This window comes from Lynx canadensis, chromosome X (genome assembly GCF_007474595.2).
Source record: "Lynx canadensis isolate LIC74 chromosome X, mLynCan4.pri.v2, whole genome shotgun sequence".
Classification (NCBI taxonomy): Eukaryota; Metazoa; Chordata; class Mammalia; order Carnivora; family Felidae; genus Lynx; species Lynx canadensis.
In genome coordinates, this window is record NC_044321.2 from 40642018 (window position 1) to 40666294 (window position 24277).

General features: G+C 47.8%; 2 protein-coding genes across 10 annotated transcripts in view; one reads left to right on the forward strand and one right to left on the reverse strand.

Moving 5' to 3' along the window:
- Positions 1-3312: 3312 nt before the first annotated feature.
- Positions 3313-5714, reverse strand: NDUFB11 (NADH:ubiquinone oxidoreductase subunit B11). Its single transcript, XM_030305256.1, has 3 exons — positions 5371-5714; positions 3716-3846; positions 3313-3539 (listed from the first exon to the last, which is right to left on the reverse strand). The coding sequence occupies exons 1-3, from the start codon at positions 5575-5577 to the stop codon at positions 3413-3415; spliced, it is 465 nt and encodes a 154-aa protein (XP_030161116.1). The 5' UTR covers positions 5578-5714; the 3' UTR covers positions 3313-3412.
- A 408-nt stretch (positions 5715-6122) lies between these two features.
- Positions 6123-24277, forward strand: part of RBM10 (RNA binding motif protein 10) — a 30431-nt gene continuing 12276 nt past the window's right edge. For 3 of the 9 annotated variants that reach the window (XM_030305240.2, XM_030305242.2, XM_030305241.2), the window contains exons 1-4: positions 6143-6437; positions 8396-8537; positions 21291-21474; positions 22926-23156. In XM_030305240.2, the coding sequence (XP_030161100.1) occupies positions 6368-6437; positions 8396-8537; positions 21291-21474; positions 22926-23156 (627 nt within the window). In that variant the 5' untranslated portion in view covers positions 6143-6367. Of the gene's footprint in view, positions 6438-8395; positions 8538-20727; positions 20884-21290; positions 21475-22925; positions 23157-24277 lie in introns of all 9 variants that reach the window. The other 6 variants (XM_030305245.2, XM_030305246.2, XM_030305247.2 and 3 more) reach the window with 5 other exon arrangements.

Here is a 24277-nt window from a genome sequence, read left to right on the forward strand (position 1 = left end):
GTGAAGTGGAGATTGGAAAACTGCCGTGATTTACAAAAGCTGGTCACATGTTTACCCCATGACTTAGCAATTCCGTTCCTAGGTATATGCCCAAGAGAAATGAGTGCATCTATCCATCAAAAGATGTATACGACAATAACAAGATGTATGCAAGGACGGCCACAGAATTATTCTTAATAGGCCCACATAGAAAACTACCCAAATGTACCCATCAACACTGGAATGGATGAAGTGTGGGCTGTTCATACAATAGAAAAGATTACAGCGACGAAAATGGTGAAACTTCTGATTACATACCGGTGCGGCTGCATCTCACAAACATCATGCTGAATGAAAGAAGCTGGACATAAAAGAGTATGATGGCACTTATATGGATGTCCCAAGCCAGATAAAACTAACTTAGGTTGTTAGAGGTCAGGAGAGTGGTTACCCTTGGAGAGGGGTGGGGTTGGGGGGTGGACCTGAAGGGAGTATCTCGTGTTCATGTTCTCTCTCTTGACCTGGGTGCTGGTTACATCGGAGTGTCCAGTTTGTAAAAAGTAAATGAGCTTTGGGGCACCTGGGTGGCTCAGTCAGTTAAGCCTCCGACTCTTGGTTTCAGCTCCGGTCAGGATCTCACGGTTCGTGAGTTCCAGCCCCACATCAGGCTCCTGGCGGACAGTGTGGAGCCTGCTTGGGATTCTCTTTCCCTCTCTCTCTGCCCTTCCCCCACTCACCCTTTCCCCCTCTCTCAAAATAAATAAATAAAAAAGTAAATGAGCTTTGAAGGCTGTATGTGCATTTTAATTGAGTGGATAAAACACAAGTTTTGGGGTGCCTGGGTGGCTCAGTTAAGCACCTGACTCTTGATTTTGGCTCAGGTCATGATCTCCCGGTTCGTGAGTTCAAGCCCCATGGCAGGCTCTTCACTGACAGTGCGGAACCCACTTGGGATTCTCTCTCTCCCTCTCTCTCTTTGCCCCTTTCCAGCTGGCTCTCTCTCTCTTTCTCTCTCAAAAACAATAGAAATTAACTTAAAAAACAGGGGCGCCTGGGTGGCTTAGTCGGTTAAGCATCCAACTTCAGCTCAGGTCATGATCTCGCAGTCTGTGAGTTCGAGCCCTGCATCGGGCTCTGTGCTGACAGCTCAGGGTCTGGAGCCTGCTTCAGATTCTGTGTCTCCCTCTCTCTCTGCCCCTCCCCTGCTCATGCTCTGTCTCTCTCTGTCTCAAAAATAAACATTAAAAAAATTAAAAAAAAAAAACAAGTTTTGAGGGGTGCCTGGGTGGCTCAGTTGGGTAAGCAGCTGACTCGGTTTTGGCTCAGGTCATTGTCTCATGGTTCGTGAGTTCGAGTCCCGCATCAGGCTCCACACTGACAGCATGGAGCCTGCTTGGGATTTTCTCTCTCCCTCTTTTTCCGCCCCTCCCTGCTCATGTTCTCTGTCTCAAGATAAATAAGCTTAAAAAAAAAGTTTTGAGGTGGCCAGGGTGGCTGGGCCCCAACGAGGGAGGGGGAAGGTGGTATTGTTGCCATCAGAAAGGGAACAAGGGCATGGGTTTTAGGATTTAGTCTAAGTGCAGCCCCTTGTTTGACCAGAATAGAGGTTTCTAGAGAGCCTGGGAGCTTGATGAGGAGGCAGGACTGGGAAGACTGGAAGTGCTCATCTGCTCATCCACCGTGGCTGTAAGCCTGAAGGGCCTTGATGGTGGGGCAGGGCACTTACACCAGAGGTAACAATACCACATCTCCGAAACACATACCGTACCCATCCCTGCTCTAAGTGAACTGACATGCCTGAACACCTGCCCTCGTGGGACTTCCATCCTGGATGGGGTCAGTTGGGGGGGATATGTTCTCTGGGCCAAGGGCAGGGTATGGCGCAACAGGCTGGCATTTATTATAGGGAGTATCACTCCAATATACTCAGGTACTTCGTGGCTAGGATAACACAGCCCTTGCCCTTCCGCGGTCCCAGTAACTGCAGGCTGGGAAGGTGGAGGGTACTCCCTTGACACGTTAGGATTCTCTACTTTGGGGGGCCTATCCTTAGGTTGGGAGACTGGTCCCACAACAAAGCACTCAGAGAGTGAAATTGCTCACTTCCGGGAAGGTTCATATGGACATTGCTCCCACCTTAGCCACATGCCAGTGGACTAAGGCTCCTCCTGAGACTCAGTAGCTAGGGATAGAGACATCACCTCCAGTGGTGGGTCCATCAAAGCCAGATTTTCTTCTGGTAGCCAGGGACTGGGGGCTCCTGCATTCTCTGAAGTCCCAAGCAGGCACATGCGCAGAGATGGTAGCAATGAGCATGTAATCTGGGAGTTCCAAAGTATGAGCCATGGAATGAGGCCATCGGAGAGAGGGCAGAGATGCCAGGGGCATGAAGGGGAGCCCAGATGTCCACACTTAACAGGGATTTAGGAGAGACTCCCTGGAAAGAAACAGACAGCCAGGGCAAGTCTCCCACTCCATCTTCTAGACCCCTAAGGACACGGAAAGCCTGAAAGTATGAGACCCTAGTGGAAGGAGACAGCATATTTCCAGAGAAGGAATGTGCAGGGGCAGACTTCCTGCGTGCGCGCGCACGAGAGAGAGAGAAAGAGAGAGAGAAAGAGAGAGAGAAAGGAGAGAGGAGGGGAGCAGCAAAGACACAAATGCATACACAGAGATGAGATGTGCATCTGGAGTTAGAGACCACCCAGACAGGGACAGAAGGGAAGAGAGAGGCCTCCAGACTCACCAAGACAGAAGACACGTGGAAATCCCAAAGCTCAAAGAGAAACAGAGAAGGTAGCAAGGGAGACAAACACTCATCCTCAGCAATAGAAAAGCCCTGCTCTGACACACCACCCTTGATCCCTGGTGGTCCTGACCCTTCTTCTAACACAGGAGGTCCCAGGGTGGTAGCTTTTCTCTAAAGATGGTTGCCATCAATTTTTTCCTATAGGCTACACCCCCATCCAGAGGAGCCCTGAGGCACCATAGAGGCAGCCCAGGCTATCCTGCTGGAGAGAGAAGCCCCGTGGAAGATCAAAGAGCCAGACATGTGAGTGAAGAAGCCATCTTGGACGTCTATCCCAGCTGAGCCCTCAGATGCCTCCAGCCCCAGCCAGCATCTGACTGCAACCTCCTGAGGTCCCAAGAAGAGCCACCTGCCTGAGCCCAGTCAACCACAGGACCATGAAAGACAATACTAAATTGTGTTAAGCCACTAAGTTTTAGGGTGGGTGTTACCCAGAATACTCCAAAACAGGCTGCAGTGGCCTGTGAAGACCTGAAACCCCCATTCTCACATCCCCTCCTTGCAACAAAACCAACACCAGCCAGTCAGACTTTCAGTCCCTTTAATTAGGTGCTCTGAAGAAAGGGCAGAATGACAGGCAGGCGGTGAGAAGATGATGCTTCTTAAGCCCCACTTGGCAACTGGTCAGTCCTCATCCTCCGGAAGCTGGATCTTGCTGGGGTCAAAGCAGTTGGATTCCATGATGGGGAGGCCATTGGCCTCTCGGTACTTAACAAGCCTCTCAGCTTCCCGGCGGGCCCACTCCTGCATTCTGGAGGCAGCAGCAAGGGGGTAGACATGAGGGAGCCACACTGGACACCAATCCCCATCTTAGTCCTCGCCTATTCCCCACTGGCACAAGGAACAGGATTCCTGGCACAGTCCCCTTCAACCTCCACCCCTGCATCTGCTCCCACCCATCCCACTCTCTTGGACACCCCCATGCACCTGTAATCAGGCAGATAAGCTATAAAGGTGCTGCCGAGGACCAAGACAACGGAGAAGCCAAAGAAAAAGACGACCCGCATGTTCCAGACGTCCGTAACAGGGTCTCTGTCATAACCGTGGGAGTCTGGGTTCTGTGGCAAGAAGAAGAAGAGGTCAATGAGAGCTTCCTGTGGCTCCACAAAACCTTATGCTGGCCCTGCATAAGTTAGTCTCCAGTTTCACCTCAGACCAATCTCTCCTCCTTTCTTTAATTCCTCTTTCTAGTCTTAGGACTTGTCAAACTCCTTGCTACCGCAGGGCCTTTGCACTTACTATCCCCTCTGCCTGGAAAGCCTTCCCCCCATATCTTGTCGCGGCTAGATCTGTCTCCCTGTTCAAAGTTTTGGCTTCATAATTACTTCCCTTAGGAGGCATTCCCTAATTGCCTTATCCATTACCAGTCTCACACTACAGGAAATTGCCACTTTTATGGGTTAAAAATGCTTGAATAGTGCCAATTTCCTATGGCTTCACCTGCTAAAATTTTGCCCTACCCCCAAATCACTCTCCATCTACTTATCTTGCTTAACTCACTTTCTAGCAGTTATTAATTTACCAAGGTAGCATCTCCCCAGATCCTATCACATTATTTTTTATCATTAGATACTCACTACGACCGTTTCCAAATATTTTACATGTTTATTTTGTGCTCTCCATTATCATATAAGCTCTATGAGAGCACGGGCTTTATCCAATTTCCACACTGCTGAACACACTAGGGCCCTGAACTGCACCTGGCATACAGCAGGCCCTCCATACTTATCTACAAAATGAATGAATAAATGAATATGCATCTATATATCCTATATATCCAAGCCAGAGGTTAGTACTGATGAAGTGTACCATACACAAACTTCACAATATCCCAGCAAGGTGGAAAGTAACAATAATAATTAACATCTTCTAATGCTGAATACTAAGGGCCAGGTGCTGTACTGAGCATTGTGACTCATTTAATTACATGAGGCAGATGTAGTATTTTATTTTCTAGAAGGTGTCTTAATACTTTCCCCACTTTACAAAGAGGCACCAAGGAGTTAAGCTGCTTGTCCAAGGTCACAAAGATGAATAACTGTCAGCGCCTGTATTCCAACCGTGGCATTCTGATTTTTGAGTCTCTGCTATCCACACAGCACAGCAGACCCGGTTCCGCCACATATTCAGCCATGCGAGTTTGGGCGAGTCGCTTAATATCATTAGGCTTCAGTTTCCTCATCTGTAGAATGGGTATGCTAAATAGTCCCTACTTCCAAACAGGGCTGTTTTGAGGATTACATGAGATAAGGTACGTAAAGTGTTTAAAGCACTTGCACTGAGCAAACCCCGTATCAGTGTTCAGTATCATTACCGTTATACTATATTGCTTCTAACGTGTTTTGAGCACTTCCCACTTCAGGTTTGATTATTTGTCTGCAAAACGAGGCCAATCTCGCCCCTGGCCCTGAACCGAAGATTACCAGGGGCTAAAGAAGAAAATCAATCTAGGCAAAGTTCCCAAGTCTTTGAGGCCTTCGCCAGCAGCGCACTTCTCAGCCGCCTAAAAACGTCCTCTAAGGCGCCCCGTCCGCCGGCCCCCGATTGACCCTTCTGGCGTCCCGTTGCCCCCTCCCTCTCACCTTCTCATAGAGGTTTTCGTCCTCCGGCTCTGGGTCCTCCTGCCAGCGTACAGTCGGTGCCGGCGCCCGCTTTCCTGCCACAGCCGACGGGGCGATCACAGCCCTGGACGAGCTGGATTCCCAGCGAACACGGGCGGCCGGGAGCCCTCGCGTCGCCGCTACTGCCGAAAGGCGGCGAGCGCACAAACCTAACAGCCCGGCCGCCATGGCAGATTGTTCTACAGACTCTCAGGGGCGGGGACGGAAATGCGACTCTGCGCAGCTGCAGTTGGCCCGAGCGCGACAATTATCGCTCCGCCCCCACCGCACTAAATAAGTCCCAAGTCCGGATTTTGTTTTCAAATGTGGCCAGGTGCTGAGTAGCCAGCCCTCTTTCCCTCCATCTGTCCTAGCCTCAGGGGAGCGACCATTTTTTTAGCCTCTCGGTCAGGCTAAGGAATTTACGGCTGAGAGGTCTGCCCATTTCCTTGATAAGGAAGCGTTGACACTTGGATGGATGCGGGTCCCAGTCAATGGCCCGGAGATTTCCTCGGTCTTTTGGGTAAAGGGACGGAGCTTCCGCTTGTCTTTCATGATTCGGAGGAAGCCAAGCTTCCAAAGAGCGGGCCTCGCTGGATTGGCCAATAGCTACTCCTTTTTGCAACTTGCAAGCGTTCGCACGGAGAGTGGGGAGGTGGCATATGCTTGCCAATCAGAGCCGACCAGGGCTGGCCGTCTGCAGCTGGCGACCAATAGACGAGACCGACCAGAGCGCGCTCCCTTAGTAGGTGGATGGTGGTCGAAGCGCCGGCTCCCTTCTCGTCGTCGCCATTTTGTGCTGGTGACTGCGGCCGGCTGGGAGTAGGCGGCAGTGGGTTTCCTGGGGAGGGTAGCGCGCTTGGCGCTTCTCCCCTCCCCGCTCTTCCGCCCTCTTGCTTCCAGCCTCAGACTTAACGCTGGTGCGGGCCGGCCCCGGCTGAGCTGGGAGAGTTGGAGGAGGTGGCGGCGCGCAGAGGTGATGTCCGGGAGCCCTCCCTTGACAGCCCGGGCCGAGAAGGTGAGCGTCGCCGCTGGTCGTGGGGGCGGAGGTAAGGGGCCGGGGGCGGGCGGGTGCGGAGAGGAGGCGTGTGGGCGGACTGCGGGACGTGGGCCTGGGCCACGCGCGGGACCGAGAGATGCGTGCATGGCCTGAACTCGGGAGGGGGTGTCTCTCCCCCCCCCCCCGTTTTGGGAACGGAGGCGCGTGCGCGATTGGGGCACAGGATGGGTGCACGCGGGTTGGGGGAAGGGAGGAACTGATTTGAGTGGGCTTCTGTGGCTGTTTGCGACACCGAACTTTATCCGTGAGGAGGCCCATGTTTTTATGCATACGGGAGAGGGTGTGCTGTCTGCTCTGTGTGACTTGGGTACTTACCGGTCTATGGGGGAGTATTCTGTGGCTCTGGTCCTTATTCTTGGGTGGGGGGGGGGAGGGCCGACGTCCGTGTGACTCTGGTCTTTATCCTTGGAGTACGTGCTGTAACTCAGGTCTTTATCCATGGGGAGGGGTCCTTATCTATAGGGAGTCGTCTTGCGACTGGCCCTAACCCACTTGCTAGGTGGGGAGGAAGTGCAAGGAATGTGTGCATGACTTATAGCCACTTCTTTTAGAAGGGGTTCGGGTCTGTGACTCTGACGCTCATCTTTTGAAAGAGGGCCTCAGTGTGTGATTATGGCTGGTATTCGCTGTGGGTTCCTGCCTTGTGATTTTTGGCCCGTAGTTAGTTGGGGCTGCTGTCTGTGACTTTGGTCGCTATCTGTCGTGGATACCGGTGTGTGACTCTGACCTCCTTGCCAGAGTCTACTGAGGGTTTTCTATCTGGCTCGCATCCACTGGGACCCCTGGTTGTGATCGTAATTCTTATCCATCTGGGAGCAGGTAACTCTGGTTCCCTGTGGCTTGAGGAGGAAGGGAAAATTGGTTGTGTGTATACATGGAGGAAAGGTGTGGTGGCAACATAGTGTTGGGCAAGTGTTGTTACCGCCTGGCTTTGCCTGATTCCTGCTCAGAGGGTGGGGCCTGAAGATTCTGGGATACTTCTTGGTGACCCCTGGCCAGGTCACGTGGCTCACAGGACTTACTTAGTTCTCATGGCAGGCTTGGGGGTTGGGTGAGGCGACTGCCCTTCCATCCCAGCAGAACAGCACAGTGGTTGGAAACAGCCTCAAAAGGACTCCTTTCGCCTCTGAATAAGTTGGGCCCAGAGCCCTAGGGAGAGAACCACCTTGGGACCTGGCTGCACATAAGAGACAGGGCTCGAGGCTGAGCCAGTTGCCGAGTAAGGGCCAAAGCTGCGTTGGCCAGGAGCCCGGGGAGGCGGCATTTGTCTCACTGCCAAGTTAGCCCCTTTACCCTCTGGGCCTTTCATGATCTCCTGCTGTCTTGTAGGGGACAGCCAACATCTTGTTGGGAGGATGCAATGGCACTGAGCGGGGAGTGGGGGGGCATGGAAGGAGCCTGGTGGGTGCCTAGGACTCCCATTGTGAGGTCTTGCCTCCCAGCCTAACATGCCTGACCTCAGACAGGTCATCCAGCACTGAGAGCCCCCTGGGCAGGTAGCTCCAGGCTCAGTCTCATCTACCAGTCTCAGATGGCAAAGCCCTGATCACAGAATAGGTGGCACCACCAAGTCTCTCTGCAGGATGCTTCCTCTCTGCTGAGGGCCTTGCTTTTTCTGTTTTATTTTATTTTATTTAAGTAAGCTCTACGCCCAACATGGGGCTTGAACTCACAACCCTGAGATCCAGAGTTGCATGTTCTACTAACTGAACCAGCTGGGTGCCCCTGGCCTTGCTATTCCTAGGGTGGTGGGTTCTAGCCTCACGTTTGTGGGGAGAGGAAGGAGCAGGCCAGGTAGGGGCTGCCTTCCCACCCTGGTCCATAGGAACACTAGGAAGTTGGGAAATAATGTCCCTGGGCTAAGGGACAGCAGAGAGCCGCGCGAGCAAGGGTTTTTCAAGGAGGCCCCAACTGCCTTGACCCCTTTCTTCCTTCTACTCTCTCCAGAGTCCCTGCAGGAGGCATCACCCAGGCTGGCAGATCATGGTGGCAGCAGCGGGGGTGGCTGGGAAGTGAAACGGAGCCAGCGGCTGAGGAGGGGCCCCAGCAGCCCCCGCAGGCCCTATCAGGACATGGAGTATGAAAGACGGTGAGTTACCCACTCCCACCCCTACCAAGCATCCTAGGCTTATCCCCATATAAAGAATTGATCCAGGAAGGTGCCAGGAGGGGGCTTCCGAGCAGAGGAAACAGTGCAGCAGATGATTGGTTTCTTTTCAGCGAACATTTACTTGGCACCTGTCGTGAGCCAGGACCTGTGCTAGGCTCTGGGAATGCAGTGGTGAATGAGACAGATAAGACTGCAGCCTTCTTCCTCAGGGTCTCACAAGGGAGACCACACAGTTTACAAGTGATTAAAAAACAGCTCTATAGGGGCGCCTGGGTGGCTCAGTCGGTTAAGCGTCCGACTTCAGCCAGGTCACGATCTCGCGGTCCGTGAGTTCGAGCCCTGCGTCGGGCTCTGGGCTGATGGCTCAGAGCCTGGAGCCTGCTTCCGATTCTGTGTCTCCCTCTCTCTCTGCCCCTCCCCCATTCATGCTCTGTCTCTCTCTGTCTCAAAAATAAATAAACGTTAAAAAAAAATTAAAAAAAAACCCAGCTGTATAGGTGCCACAGTTGGTTGTGAAGTTGGAAAGGGATCAAGAGAAAAGGAGGAATGGAGGCTGATGCTCAGGTTTCCATTTTGGGTAACTGAGGTATATGGTGCCATTCACCAAGGTGTGGACAGCCACTGCAGGAGGAGAAGCAGAGGTGGGTGGCAGATGGGTGGTGGTGGCTTGTAAAGGCCTGTGGATTCTCAGGGGAGAGGCGTGGGCTGAAGCTTTGGGTTGGAGGAATGAACGGGAGTGATGCCCTCAGAGTCAGGAATTTTGTGCCGGACAAGTATAGGGCAGCCAGGTCAGATAGCAGGAGACTTCAGGGACAGGGTGGGCTAAAGCTTGTGTGATACTTGTCTTGGAATGGAACACTCTAGTACGGTTATTTTTATTTTATTTATTTTCTTCGTATGGTTATTTTTAAACTCTAGTAGAACAGGAAACGAGGCACTTTGTAAAATGCCCTCACCATCCTGGTGGATCACTCCAGTTGATTCTAATGCAGATGACTTATTCTTGACATTTTAAGATTGCATAGGAAAGTAGACCTAATGCTCCCAAGAAAGTCTCTATTAAGAATCAGTAGATTTAAAAAAAAAAAAAGTAGATTTATAAAAAGTCACGGAGGAAATAATTTTTTTAAATGCCTTACAAAAGGTTTCTTCTTCCACTACCCCCTTTAAAAATGTTTTCTGGGGGCGCCTGGGTGGCGCAGTCGGTTAAGCGTCCGACTTCAGCCAGGTCACGATCTCGCGGTCCGTGAGTTCGAGCCCCGTGTCAGGCTCTGGGCTGATGGCTCAGAGCCTGGAGCCTGTTTCCGATTCTGTGTCCCCCTCTCTCTCTGCCCCTCGCCCGTTCATGCTCTGTCTCTCTCTGTCCCAAAAATAAATAAACGTTGAAAAAAAAAAATTTAAAAAAAAATGTTTTCTGAAAAGTAAGCCCAAATTTGTGATGTGGTCATCATCTAGTGCTATTCAGTCTGCTTAAAAAATGTCTTTTGAGGGGTGCCTGGGTGGCGCAGTCGGTTAAGCGTCCGACATCAGCCAGGTCATGATCTCGCGGTCCGTGAGTTCGAGCCCCGCGTCGGGCTCTGGGCTGATGGCTCAGAGCCTGGAGCCTGTTTCCGATTCTGTGTCTCCCTCTCTCTCTGCCCCTCCCCTGTTCATGCTCTGTCTCTCTCTGTCCCAAAAATAAATTAAAAAAAAACGTTGAAAAAAAAAATTTTTTTTAAAAATGTCTTTTGAAAGCATTCAGTTTGGGGTTGTATTCACTGAAATGCTCTTCTGGCAGTTTCTGAGTTTGAGTAGGTGACATACTTGCTTCAGACTTTATAACCAGTTAAAGCCATTGTCTGTCTTCTGGCTTTCAAAGGACCTCAACTGCAGAGGTTTGAGTGAATCATACCTTTTCGGTAGGTTCCTATCGTAGGTCAGTACAGAGCCTTCTCTTGCCATATTTGGTTTTTCCTTTTTATTTCCAATTCCCATAGCTGTAGGCAGCTGCTCTGTCCTTTTCGAAACGTATCCTTCTAAAATAGGTAGCACAGTGTCTGTGTTTTCAGTTTACACAAATGGCAGAGAGCTACGGTTTTCATTTTGTTTCCTGAACTTTGTATTACTCGGCACTGACTGCATTTTTAAGATCTGCCTCTACTGCCATGTGTATATTAGTGCTTTTCTTCTAATTGGTCCCAAGGACACCTTCGGGTGTGCCTGTTCCTTTTACTTAATGATTCCCTCAAGCATGGATACCTGGGGGCGCCTGGGTGGCTCAGTCGGTTAAACGGCCAACTTCCGCTCAGATCATGATCTCATGGTTAGGTTCGTGGATTCGAGCCCCGCGTTGGGCACTGTGCTGACAGCTCGGAGCCTGGAGCCTGCTTCAGATTCTGTCTCCCTCTCTCTCTGCCCATCCCCTGCTCGCACTCTTTCTCTCAAAAATACACATTAAAAATTTTTAAATAAAAAAAAAAAAAAAGCATGGATACCTGTAAAATTCATCTTTTTTTTTTTTCTTTTTTTTTGTCTTACAATCTGTGCTTTCAGAATCTTCTCTGTTCCTACCTCTGGATCACAAAGATTGCACTCTCTAGTTTCCCCTTTCACATTCAAGTCTTTAATACCACCTAGAGTACATTTCTGAATATGATATAAGGTATGTTCTGGTTTTGTGTTCCTCCATATAGTGGGCAGTTTTCCCAGTACCGCCTTTTAAATAGTCCATTTTTTTCTTTATTGATTTGGAGTGCCTCGTCTCATTTCAAGTTCCCTCATATACATGGATCTGTCTTATGTGATCTGATTTGTTTCATTGGTCTATTTGCTTATTCTCATGCCAGAACCTTGCTGTTTTTATCATTACAGCTTTATAGAATCTCTTACTTAGCTCCCACTTTGCTCCCTTATTTATCAAAGTTGATTTTAGCCATTTGTGGAAACTATATAAAAAAGATATTAAAGTCCCTCAAAAACATTCAAGAATTTTGATTGAGGAGTGCCTGGATGGCTCGGTTGGTTAAGCGTTTGACTCTTGGTTTTCAGCTCAGGTCATAATCTCACGGTTCATGAGTTCGAGCCCCGCATCGGGCTCAGTGCAGACAGTGCAAAGCCTGCTTGGGATTTCTCTTTCCCTCTCTCTCTGCCCCTCCCCAGCTTGCTCTCTCTCCCCAAAAAATAGATATAAAAAAATTAAAAAAAATTTTTTTGATTGAGATTGCATTGTATTTATATATTGATTTGGGGAGAACTGTCATCTTTGTTAAGTGGTAATCTCATCCAAGCCCTGTATGGAGAATTTTGTTTTAATGTTTATTTATTTTGAATTTTTTTAATGTTTATTTTTGAGATAGACAGAATGCAAGTGGGGTTGGGGCAGAGAGAGACTGAGACACAGGATCCGAAGCAGGCTCCAGGCTCTGAACTGTCAGCACAGGGCCCAATGGGTGCTCAAACCCACGAACCGTGAGCTCATGACCTGAGCCGAAGTCAGATGTTTAACTGACTGAGCCACACAGGCGCCCCATGAATGGAGAATATTTTAAAATTTGTTTAAAGGACATACAAATTTGAATAAATGAAAACACAAGTCTTGCATAATTTCTACGTGCTTCACTAGTCTTCATGGACATCTTACTTTCTTTTATATTTTCCAAGCTGGTGTTTGCTGGGGTAGAGGAAAGCTGTTGATTTTTTGTAAGTCCTCTTATCCCTGTATTCTCTTGTTATTTCTAATTACTCATTGTCGATTCTGATGGTCTTTCTAAGTAAGCAGTTGGTCGTGCTGTATACAAATCAACTCTGTCACTTAACTTCTTTTTCTTCACTTACAACGTTGTCTAGGACTTTAGTTAAGTACCACATTAAATAGTGTCAGTGATGCTAGGTGCACAAATTAAGATTCATTTTGGCAGATTGTAACAGAAAATCCAAAGAATAATGGCTTAAACAATGCAGTTTATTTTTTTTCTCATAAAGGGCATCTGCAGATAGGCATTCATTCCTGGCCCAATAAGCAGCCCTTTCTGCTTAGGCATCAAATCGGATGTGTGCTGTAGGCTTTTAAAATACAGCCTTTAATAAAGCAAGAAAATTCTCTAATCTCCGTTTGCCAAGATTGATTGGAAATGAGAATTCAACTTCATAATTACATCCTTTTTTTTCCATCTGCCCGTCAGTTTCATAAATCACATTAAATTACATCCTTGCCGGGGTACCTTGGTGACTCAGTTGGTTGAACGTCTTACTCTTGGTTTCAGCTCAGGTCATGATCTCATGGTTTGTGAGTGAGTTCAAGCCCCGTGTCAGGCTCCTCGCTGACAGCACAGAGCCTGCTTGGGATTTCTCTCTCCCTCTGTCTCTCTCTCTGCCCCTCCCTGTCTTGCTTGCTCGCTCTCAAAAAATAAATAAACATTTAAAAATAAAAATAAATTAAAAAAATAAATTATATCCTTGCCATTGTTGAGGTATACCCTCCTCAATCATGGTGTGTATGTTTCTAACTTCTTATTTTGAAAAAATTTCCAATTTTCAGAAAAGTTGCAAGTACAGTAAACTCCTTTATATCATCTGCCCAGAACCACTAACTGTAAACATTTTGCCACACTCGTTTTTCCTACCTACATGCCTCACCATCTCTTCCTCCCATCCCTTTCTCCCCCCCACTTCAATACAAATATATATCCATTTATCTATATATAGACAACATTTTCTTTTTGAATCATACGAGTTAGTGGTAGACATGGCCTTTATGTACTACACGTATGTTCTAAGAACAAGGACTTTCTCGTGGTACCTGGGTGGCTTAGTCGGTTAAGCGTCGGACTTTGGCTCAAGTCGTGATCTCACGGTTCGTGAGTTCGAGCCCCTCTGTCCCCCTCTCTCTCTGCCCCTACCCCACTCATGCTCGCTCTCTCTCAAAAATAATATCTGAACATTTTAAAAAATCTAAAAAAAACCCAAAAAGAACAAGGACTCTCTCTTCCATAACCACAGTACACTTACGAATATCAGGAAATTGAACATTGTTATAATACTTTCCTGTAAAAGTCCACATTTGTATTTTTATTTTGGTGCCCAAACCTTGGAACGAACCAAGGACAAAAGTCCATATTCAGATGTCATCCCTTGTCCTTTATTGCATTTGTTCCCTAGACTAGGATCTAATCCAAGATCGTGCACTGCATGGAGCTCCTTTGTATTTGTGGTTCCCTTTAATCTGGAACTGTTCCTCGGTACTTGGTCTTTCTTTTTCTTTTGTGACCTTGATATGTTTTAAGAGTACAGATCATTTGCTTTGTAGATGTTTCTGAATTTGAGTTTTTCTGAGGCTTATTCATGAAATTTTGGCAGGAAAATTATTTTTTAATATTTGTGTTTTTATTTTTCATTTTATTAAAAGTTTATATTTGAGAGAGAGAAAGAGAGAGTGGGCAGTGGGGGAGAGAGAGGGGAAGAGAGAGGATACCAAGCAGGCTCTACACTGTTAGCACAGAGCCCGATGCGGGCTGGAACGCACAAGCTGTGAGATTATGACCTGAACCAAAATCAAGAGTCATACACTTAACCAACTGAGCCATCCAGGTGCCCCCTCATATCTGTGTTTTTAAAACATTTCTACTTGCGGTGCCTGGGTAGCTCAGTCGGTCAAGCATCCGACTTTGGCTCAGGTCATGATCTCACGGTTTGTGAGTTTGAGCCCCGCATCCGGCTCTGTGCTGACAGCTCGGAGCCTGGAGCCTGCTTCAGATTCTGTGTGTGTGTGTGTTTCTCTCTCTCTCTCTCTCTCTCTCTCTCTCTCTCTCTCTGCCCCTCCCCCACCTGCACTTTGTCTCTCTCCCAAAAATAAACATTAAAAAAATTTTTTTTAAATAAAAGTTATGTTTGATTAGATGCTGTATCATTTAGGATATTTGCATCTGTGTCCCTCAGTAAAGTGGTCCTATGATTTCCTTCTCTAGTATTCATCTGACATTGAGCCAACATAGCCTTATGGCATGATTTGGGCAGCTTTTGCCATTTCTCTCTTTATTGGAGGAACATGTACAAGAATTCTCTGTCCCTTGAATGCTCGGTAAAACTCAGCTTTAAAAGGGCCTGAGTTTTTGATGATGGTTTTGTCTACTTCTTTTGCCAATTTTGGCAGTTTATGTTTTTCAGAAATATATTCATTTTGTGGAGGTCCTCACATGGTTCAGTCCACCTTCGTAGAAATGCATTGTGAACAGGCTCTGTCTTTGGAAGATGTGTAGTCAAAGTGCTCTGTGGCCAATGAAAAGTATCTTTTACTGTCCAAATCCGTTCTGTTCCCGAGTTTAGATAGCAAGAGTTCGATACGCAAATTGATGTGGCTTAGATGCTGAATGTCACAGTTCAGGATTTCATCTGAACATTTATTCAGCTCTGTTCAGTTCTTAAATTCTGATGACTAGAGTTCAACTATTGAGGGATAACCGTGGTGAGCAAACATGAAGACATATTGCTCATACCAAAAACCTTAAACATACACCACTCACACCAGCTACTTCTTGTCCAGGCATTTATCATAAAAAAACAGTTGTGGGTTCTGAGCAAGCTCACGAGGACAGGGACTTCATTTTATTCACAGCAGTATCCCTGGCACCTGGAACAGTGCTCAATGCATAGCAAATGTTACATTAATGTTTGTTGAATGAATAAATGAACAAAAAATTGGGAAAAACTGGAAACCAACCAGATAGCTGGAAACGTTTTATTTTCCCCATTTGTTAATTATCTTTGAGCTTTATGGTGTTTTTCTAGTATTTTATTACAAAATTTCAAACAACAACGTTGAAAGAATTTCATAGTGAATACCTCTATACCCATCCACTGGATTCTACCGTTAATATTTTACCATGCTTGCTTTGTGACATGTGTATTTGTTTATGGTATTTTTAAACATATTTTTAACTTTTTGCAAAGCCAGATTTATCAGTTTTTTTTTTTTTTTTTTATAACTTCAGGGTTTTGTCTTGCTTAGAAAGGCCTTCCCCATTCTTGGGGTGATTAATTTTTATCTTCTGTTTTCTTTCTAATGTTTTTACGGGTTCTATTCAGGGATTTACATTTTTGATTCATCTAGAATTTACTTGGTATAAGAAGTGAGGTAGATGAACAAACTTTATTTTCTCAAATTTCTGTGAAGGACCTGATAGTAAATATCGTTGGCATTGCAGACCACACGGTCTCTGTCACAGCTACTCGGCTGAAAACAGTCACAGACAGTATGTGTGTGAACGGGTATAACCGTGTTGAAGAAAACTTTATTTAGGTGACTGGATTGGGTCCACTGGCTGTAGTTTGCTGATCTCTGGGCCAGACAGTTGTTGCAACTGGTATTTATTGACTAATCCATTTTCCCCTTGTTCATTTGAAATGCAACCTTTGGCTTACTCTGAATTTCCATGTGTGTTTTTGTATAGTATGGACTCTGTTCCACTTCACTGATCCGTCCATTTGTGCTCCAATTTTGCCACCTTTGTATATAATATGTTTTAATATCTGGCATGGCTCCTCTCCCCCTCATTAGTCTTTTTTTTTAACAGAATTTTCCTGACTCTTGTAAGTTTCTTGTCATCTGCTGTTATAAATAGAACTCTATTGAATGATGTTTTTGTATGTGTGCAAGTGTATTGGTACATGAAATTTCCGGGAGAATTGGGGGTTAGAGGGTAGGTTTTTCGTTTTGCCAGCCATTGCCAAACTCTCCTCCGTAGGGACTGTTCCATTTTCACTCCTACCAGCAATAGGAGAGTGCCTGTTTCCCATACAGCCTTACCAACAGTGTGTTGTCAAACATTTGGACTTCTGCATATATGTTGCATTAGAAACGTTCTATCACAAATCTTCCATGTAGAAGAATTCCAAATAATATATGTAGATACTCCCCATTCCGGGAGGCAAAGCTTAATCCCCCCCCCCCAACCCCTTGAGTGTGGGCTAGTCTTAGGGACTCAGTTCTAAAGAACAGAGTGTAGAAAGGGAAAAAGAGAAACTACAGTGAAGAAACCTGGCAGACCCCACCACAGCCACATGATCAAGGTCAGCATCACCAGTGATTAACCATGTTGATACCATGAGCCCCCTTATACAGTGCCATCAGTAGGGCAGATCACCTCTCTTGTATTCTCCCAAAAAAATACAGCCTCCATAATCTCAAGTCTAATCACAAGAACACGACAGACAAACCCAAGTGGAGGTACGTTCTACAAAATACCTGACCAGTGCTCTTCAAACCTCTCTAGGTCATAAAAAAAAAACAAGGCAAGACTAAGAAACTTTCATGCGCCAGAGGAGACTAAAGGTGCATGATGACTAAAAGCAGTGCGGTATCCTGGATTCGATCTTGGAACAGAAAGTGGATAGTAGTGGAAAAACAGGTGAAATCCTAATTAAGTTTGTAATTTAGTGAACTTCTTAGTTTTGACAAATGCAGCATGATCACATTTGTCCCCTGCTAACATTAGGGGAAGCTGGGTGAATGGTATAAGAGAATTCTATTATCTTTGAACTTTTCTGTAAATCTAAAATCATTTCAACATAAAGTTTGACTTCATCAAGATTAGAAACTTAAGCACATCCACAGACATTGTTCAAGAGAATGAAAACACAACCCACAGAATGGGCGAATGTATTTGCAAATCCTATATCTGATAAGAGATTAACACCCAGAATATATAAAGAGCTCCTACAACAGCACAGAAAAACTCCATTCACAAAGGGACAAAAGACTTGAACAGATGAAAATATCAAGTGTTGGTGAGGATGTAGAGAAACTGGAAACTGGGTGCACTGCTGATGGGAATGTAAACGGCGCAGCTGCTGTGGAACACAGTACGGAGGTTCCTCAGAAAAGTAAATCTAAAACTACCATATGGTCCAGCAACCCCACTCCTGGGTGTTTATCCAAAGGAATTGAAAGCAGGGAATCAAACAGATACTTGCATACCAGTTTTCTTAGCAGCATTCTTCACAACATCCAAAACAACCAGCAGGTGGAAGCAGCCCAGGTGGCCATCAACAGATGAATGTATATGCCTTACGTACGTACGTACATGTATGCATACGCACTTACGTGTCTAGCCATAAAAAGGAATGAAATTCCAATGCATTCTACAACTTAGATGAACCTTTAAAGCATTATGCTAAGTGAAATAGGCCAAACACAAAAGGACACATATGACTCTACTTATATGAGGCACCTAGACTAGTCAAAGGTAGACTGGCAGTTGTAGGGCAGGTGGAAAGTTATCGATTGTTGTTTAGCAAAGTCCAGAGTTTCTGTTTGGGATGATGAAAAGGTTCTGGAAATAGTGGTGATGACTGCAACAGCATCATGAATGTACTTTGTGGTAAAATAAAAATGACTTAAAAACATACAAAAATAGATGTTATTTTTTTAAGTTTTCGTGTTTTTTAAAAATTTTTTTAAAATGTTTATTTATTGAGAGAGAGACAGAGACAGAGTGTGAGCAGGGGAGGGGCAGAGAGAGAGAAAGAGGGAGACACAGAATCCGAAGCAGGCTCCAGGCTCCGAGCTGTCAGCACAGAGCCCGACAGGGGGCTTGAACCCACGAACCATGAGATCATGACCTGAGCCGAAGTCAGACACCTAACTGACTGAGCCACCCAGGCCCCCCCTACAAAAGTAAATTTTGAACGTTTATTTTTAAATGGCCTATCCAGTGTAGGTTTTTTTTCAGTTTATTTATTTACTTAAGTCATCACTACATCCAACATGGGGCTCGAACTCACGACCCCAAGATGAAGAGTCACACGTTTTTCCGACTGAGCCAGCCAGGTGCCCCCTATCTGGTGTGGTTTTAATTTCCATCCTTCATTATGAGATAGAGCACCTTTTCAAATATAAATCATCTGTATTTCTTTTCTGTGAATTCTGTTCCTCTTTCTCTTCCCATACTCTTTCCCAGTTAGTTTGTCCTGACTTGACTCATGATGGTTTTCTTTTCCAGGCAGAAGTGTTTTATTTTTATATAGTCAACTTTAATCATCTTCTATGGCTTCCGGATTTGGGTCATAGTTTTCCCCATTTCAGGATTATCTAGAAATCATCTCATGTTTTCTTCTACTTTTATGGTTTCAATTCTTCCATTTAAATTTTTTACCCATTTTATTTTTATCATTATTGTTTTTACCATGGGACAGTGCATTTCTTTTCACATTTTCCTGATTTTTTAAATTTTTTAAAAGACATTTTTTAACGTTTATTTGTTTTTGAGAGAGAAAGAGAGAGAGCAGGGGAAGGGCAGAGAGAGAGGGAAACCAGAATCCGAAGCAGGCTCCAGGCTCCGAGCTGTCAGCACAGAGCCTGACGTGGGCTCGAACCCATGGACTGCAAGATCATGACCTGAGCTAAAGTCGGATACTTAACTAACTGAGCCACCCAGGCGACCCTTTAAATTTTTTTTCATCATGAGAAGCGTACTCTTTAATCCCCCACCCCTTATTCCCCCCCCCCCTCCTGTAACCATCAGTTTGTTCTCTATAGTTAAGAGTCTGTTTCTTGCTTGGTCTCTCTTTGTTCCCTTTGCTTGTTTGATTTGTTTCTTAAATTCCACATGTGAGTGAGATTATATGATATTTGTCTTTCTCTGACTGACTTATTTTGCTTAGCATTATACTGTAGCTCCGTCCATGTCATTGCAAATCTTTGACCCATTTTAAACATATTCAGGTTTATATGTGTGAAGTATAGTCATAAAATCTTGTGTTTGTGTAATTATCCTTTTTGGTTTAGTTATACTTGGAATCTTTACATTCTTTTTTTTTTAATTTTTTTGAATGATTTTATTTTTTATTTTTGAGAGAGAGAGTGTGCGCGCCCCAGTGCGCGAGACGGGGAGGGGCAGAGAGGGAGGGAGGCACAGAATCCGAAGCAGGCTCCAGGATATGAGCTGTCAGCACAGAGCCTGATGCAGGGCTCGAACTCACAACTGTGAGATCATGACCTGAGCTGAAGTCATACGCTTAACCAACTGAGCCACCCGGGTGCCCTGGGATCTTCCCATTTCTAAATGGTGGCTCCTCGAATACAGGCAATGTATTTATTTCTGCATATTACTTTTGTACCCAGCATTCTTATTGATTTATTGTTTATAATCATTTTTCAGTTGATTCTCTTAGGCTTTGTAGGCATATCCCTATATCATTTATAAATAATGGTAATCTTACCTTTCTTTTCCAGCTTTTAACCATTTTTCTTTATTCTCTTATTTGGTTCAGTTAGTATTTTAAAATGGTGTTCATAGTGGTGTTGATAACGGGCATTCTTTTTTTAAAAAATTTTTTATGTTTATTTTTGAAGAAGAAAGAGTGTGATTGGGGAGAGGCAGAGAGAGAGAGAGAGAGAGAGAGAGAGACAGAGAGAGAGAGAGAGACAGAATCTGAAGCAGGCTTCAGACTCTGAGCTGTCAGCACAGAGCCTGATAGCGGGGCTCGAACTCATGAGCTGTGAGATCATGACCTGAGCCAAAGTCGGACACTCAACCGACTGAGCCACCCAGTCGCCCCTGATAAAGGACATTCTAAAACTGTTGTTCCTGACCAGGATTGGGACCTGCTAGCAGTAGTCTATGGTCATGTCTGTTTTTTCTTTTTTTATTTCAACGTTTATTTATTTTTGAGAGATAGATAGAATGCGAATGGGGGAGGAGCAGAGAGAGAGGGAGACACAGAATCCGAAGCAGGATTCAGGCTCTGAACTGTCAGCCCAAACCCATGAACTGTGAGATCATGACCTGAGCCGAAGTCAGTTGCTTAACCGACAGAGCCACCCAGGCGCCCTGTTTTTTCTTGTTTTAGGTGAACCTGTATTGGTTGCTTTTAGGACATTTTTTAAATCATTATTTTATCAAACAATTATTGGACACCCACTAAGTACCAGGTACTAAGCTAAGCTTTGGGAAATAGGGCAGGGGACCCTCTAGGTGTTGTCCCCTCTTTCCCAGAACATGGTCTAGTACTTCTTTAAATCATCAAAGAAATGCACATGAGGGATGCCTGGCAGGCTCAGGTGGTAGAGCACGCGATGCTTGATCTCAGGGTTGTAAGTTCAAGCCCCACGGTGGATATAGAGATTACTTAAAAATAAGATCTTTTTAAAAAAAAAAAGGCACATGAAATCAACTTTGAGATAATTATTTTATAGTAATCGCAGTAGAAGAAATTTCAACAAAACAGCTGCCAGTGCTAACGGGGTGACCGTGAAACAGAGGGGCAGGGTAGCACGGTGCAACATGGGGCAGAGGAAGAGAGGTCAGTAGAGACCTTGCCCCACATACCCTGCAGACCTTGCGGGATCTGGGTGAGCATTTTGTTGTTTTATCTTCCAAATAAGAGGGAGCCACTGAAGGGAGTGCAGTGGATGGTTGGGCTTGATTGGCTTTGCTTTTGGAACACTTGATTATCTTTGGGGTGTAGAGAATGAGCTGGGAGAGGCCTGGTGGAGGTGAGACTGGCCCCAGGGCTACACCCGAGGGCCCTGTGAAGGAAGCCGGGCAGGGGCTGGGGGAGGTGGCCAAGGGAAGCGGAAGCGGATTGGGTTTGAGAGGTGGGAGCCAGCTCCCCTTGCTGTGGAGTCAGGATTTCGGGACCCCTGTCGGGATTGGGATCTAAGAGTCTAGAGCGAGTGAGTGGGTGGGAGCCCCCCTCACCTCTTGCACCTTCCCAAGAGGACTGCCCTCTAATTCGTCCCTATCCTTCTTCCCTCAGAGGTGGTCGTGGGGATAGGACTGGCCGCTACGGAGCCACTGACCGTTCGCAGGACGATGGGGGGGAGAGCCGCAGCCGAGACCATGACTACCGGGACATGGACTACCGCTCATATCCCCGCGAGTACGGTAGCCAGGAGGGCAAGCACGACTATGACGACTCGTCCGAGGAGCAGAGTGCAGAGGTGAGCACCGGGGCGGACAGGCGCCTGCAGGGCCTCTGGTTGTAGCACCACGTGCAGCTAGCTCTTGGCTCCCATACCTTCAGACTGTGCTCAGTGGCTTTGTCTCACCTGGAGGGTCTGTCCCTGCTCCCCTCTCTGAGGGCTTCTCTCCCAAGTTGGGTCTCCCTGACTTCCACATGCTTGGCTCTATACTTCTGAGGGCCCCTGGCCATCACCTCTCTCCCTTCTTCCCTGTTGTTCAGTTGGGTCCACGGTTCACTGCAAGCCCTTTACCGCCTGCTCCCAGCCAGTTTGGGGCCCTTGAACAGCCTCTTGCATGGGATCCAGCATCTGGGGTTGGGAGGGCCATGGGGAAACTGGATATCACCAAAGAGAGCAGCCCTGGGAGGCCCAACCGTGGGCAGTCCCAGGGGCAGCAGAGCCCCTGCACAAAAGGAAAAGACCCTCTGGGGCCTCTCCTTTGAGCTCAGGGGGTAGCCAGTTCCACGTTGGGTAGTTAGCCCTAGCCTGAGGAGGGGAGGCGTGATGTTCACCGTCTGAGGAGAAGCAACAGACTTGCCTTAGGGGAACCCCACTTTGAGAGGATAGTCCGTCCGGGCCCAGGTCCAAGCAAGCAGGCAGGTCTCCTATGTAGCAGGGTGGGAAGGGTACTATTGCAAGTCAGTCCTGGAGGACAAAGTGTGAGCCACCAGCTGCCTTCTGGGAGAGTCCAGTGCAAAGAACTCTGCTGGGCAGCCAGGTTTCCCCAGTGGCAGCTGTGATATGTGCCTGGATGTCTCTGGGGCGCCAGGGGGCCGTGGGTAGCCCCTGTGGGAAGAGTGGGAGTGGAGCGCCGAGTTATCTGGTCTCCCTGAGGGCAGAAGGGGTATGGACCCTGGCCTGGCCTGCTTAGTCCTGGAAGGATGGCTTGGGCGACACCCAAGAATTTAGTGACCACACCATGTTAGGAGGGAGCCTGGTGGTGATAGAAGACTGGCCAGACAGAGGATCGGGACTGGGGGCAGGGCTGTGGCCCTCACACCTTTGCCAGCCCCTGCTGACCGGCTCTGGATGAGATATCAAGGAACAGTTGAGCACATACTGGCTGAGCTGCAAGGGAGGAAGAGGGGGAAACAGAGGGCAGGATTTAGTGTGCTGACCCTAGACCCAAGGAGGTTTAAGCGGTATCTGGTCACCTGTCTGTGGGAGTTCCTCCCCCACAGCAGGACTGCCACCAGCCTCTCCCCACTCCCCACCAAGGCAGCCCCCAACAGGCATCCTGGGGACAGTGTCCCACCCCAGAAGGGTTGCAGTCCAGGGCTTACCCATTTTGCTTGCCCTGAGCCTTTAGCCGGAGCCCGCCCACCCCTGGCTTTCAGAGCCTGCCTGCCTCAGAGAGCCAGCGGCCAGCCCCTAGGCCCACCCCAGACTGACTGCCCGTCTGGTGTCTCTCGTCTTATTCTGTTGGCCAGGATTCCTACGAGGCCTCCCCGGGCTCCGAGACTCAGCGTAGGCGGCGGCGGCGGCACAGGCACAGCCCCACCGGCCCGCCAGGCTTCCCCCGAGACGGCGACTATCGGGACCAGGACTATCGGACCGAGCAAGGGGAGGAGGAGGAGGAGGATGAGGAGGAGGAGGAGGAGGAGAAGGCCAGTAACATCGTCATGCTGAGGATGCTGCCACAGGCAGCCACTGAGGATGACGTACGTGCCCCCCCCTCGTGGCCCTGGGCAGGTGGCAGGGCAGGAGGCCAGGCTGGGTCTCCTCCAGGGCCCTCAGCTTCTCCCTCACCCCGAACTCAGCACCTTTTATCCCTTCTCTCCCCCAGCACTGATCCGTCCTCTGGGCAGGCCCTTGTCCTCTCCTGGTCTGGAAGGGAGGAGTGTCGGATAGGCTGGCTTGGCCAAGGGGCTGCCGCAGTGGGGTGTGGGAGGGAACAGAGCATTCCTCCTGAACATTCCACTGCTCATCCGTCCGTTCTGCATGTGTTGACTGAGGGCCAGATGCTCCCCAGGCCCAGAGCCAGGTATTCCTGGTGGCAGAGATGATGTAGGGCCCGGCAGTCCTGGGGATGGGGAGGGTCCCCATGGGGTTTTCTGAGGTTTTATTCACGTTCTCTCCCCATGCCCTCACCCGCGCCCTTGTCGGCAGCGTCACATCTCCGTGGCCTGGCTACAGACCCCTATGTTCTCTGATGTCCTTTGCTGCTACTGGCAGCCTCCCTGCTCAGTTCTCTTACATTTCCTTCCCTGTTCCTCCCTTTGCTTCTGTTTCCTTCTCATACAGACTTTCCCTAACGAGCCCCAGTAAAACCCCAGAGGGCCACTAGAATAGCCTCCTCATTAGCCTCCCCGATTCTCCTCTCTGACCCCGCCGAATTCTCTGCTCAGCTCCCCTTCGAAATCTACCGGCTGCCCATTTTGTCAAAGAGAAAATCCCACGTGTGTATTCGGGAGCTTCTCCAGTCTGGCCCAGCCACGCTGCTCAGGGTCAGACAGTAGCTCCGTGCTGACATGTGTTGGGGATTTATCACAGGGCGGGCCACATGCCAGGTCTCATGTAATCCTCACAGCCACCCTGCGGGGAAGGCACTCTGTGTGTTTCCATCCTACCGATGAGGAAGCCAGGCCCCCAGCAGTGAAGCAGCTTGTTCCAGGTCCCTCAGCCCGTGTGGCAGAGTGGACTTGGGGTCTGGACCTGGGCAGCTGGATTCCAGAGGCCACATTCTTGCTGTTTCCAGAGCCCTCCCTGAACGTTCGCTGTCCTCATGATCGTGTGTGTGTGTGTGTGTGTGTGTGTGTGTGTGTGTGAGAGAGAGAGAGAG

Excerpts from the sequence above, each read along its gene's own strand:
- NDUFB11 (XM_030305256.1), bottom strand. The coding sequence starts at position 5,577 with ATGGCGGCCGGGCTGTTAGGTTTGTGCGCTCGCCGCCTTTCGGCAGTA. Across the intron at positions 3,847-5,370 it reads ACGAAAACCTCTATGAGAAG|AACCCAGACTCCCACGGTTA; the intron begins GTGAGAGGGAGG and ends TTCTTGCCACAG. Across the intron at positions 3,540-3,715 it reads GCTTATCTGCCTGATTACAG|AATGCAGGAGTGGGCCCGCC; the intron begins GTGCATGGGGGT and ends TGCTGCCTCCAG.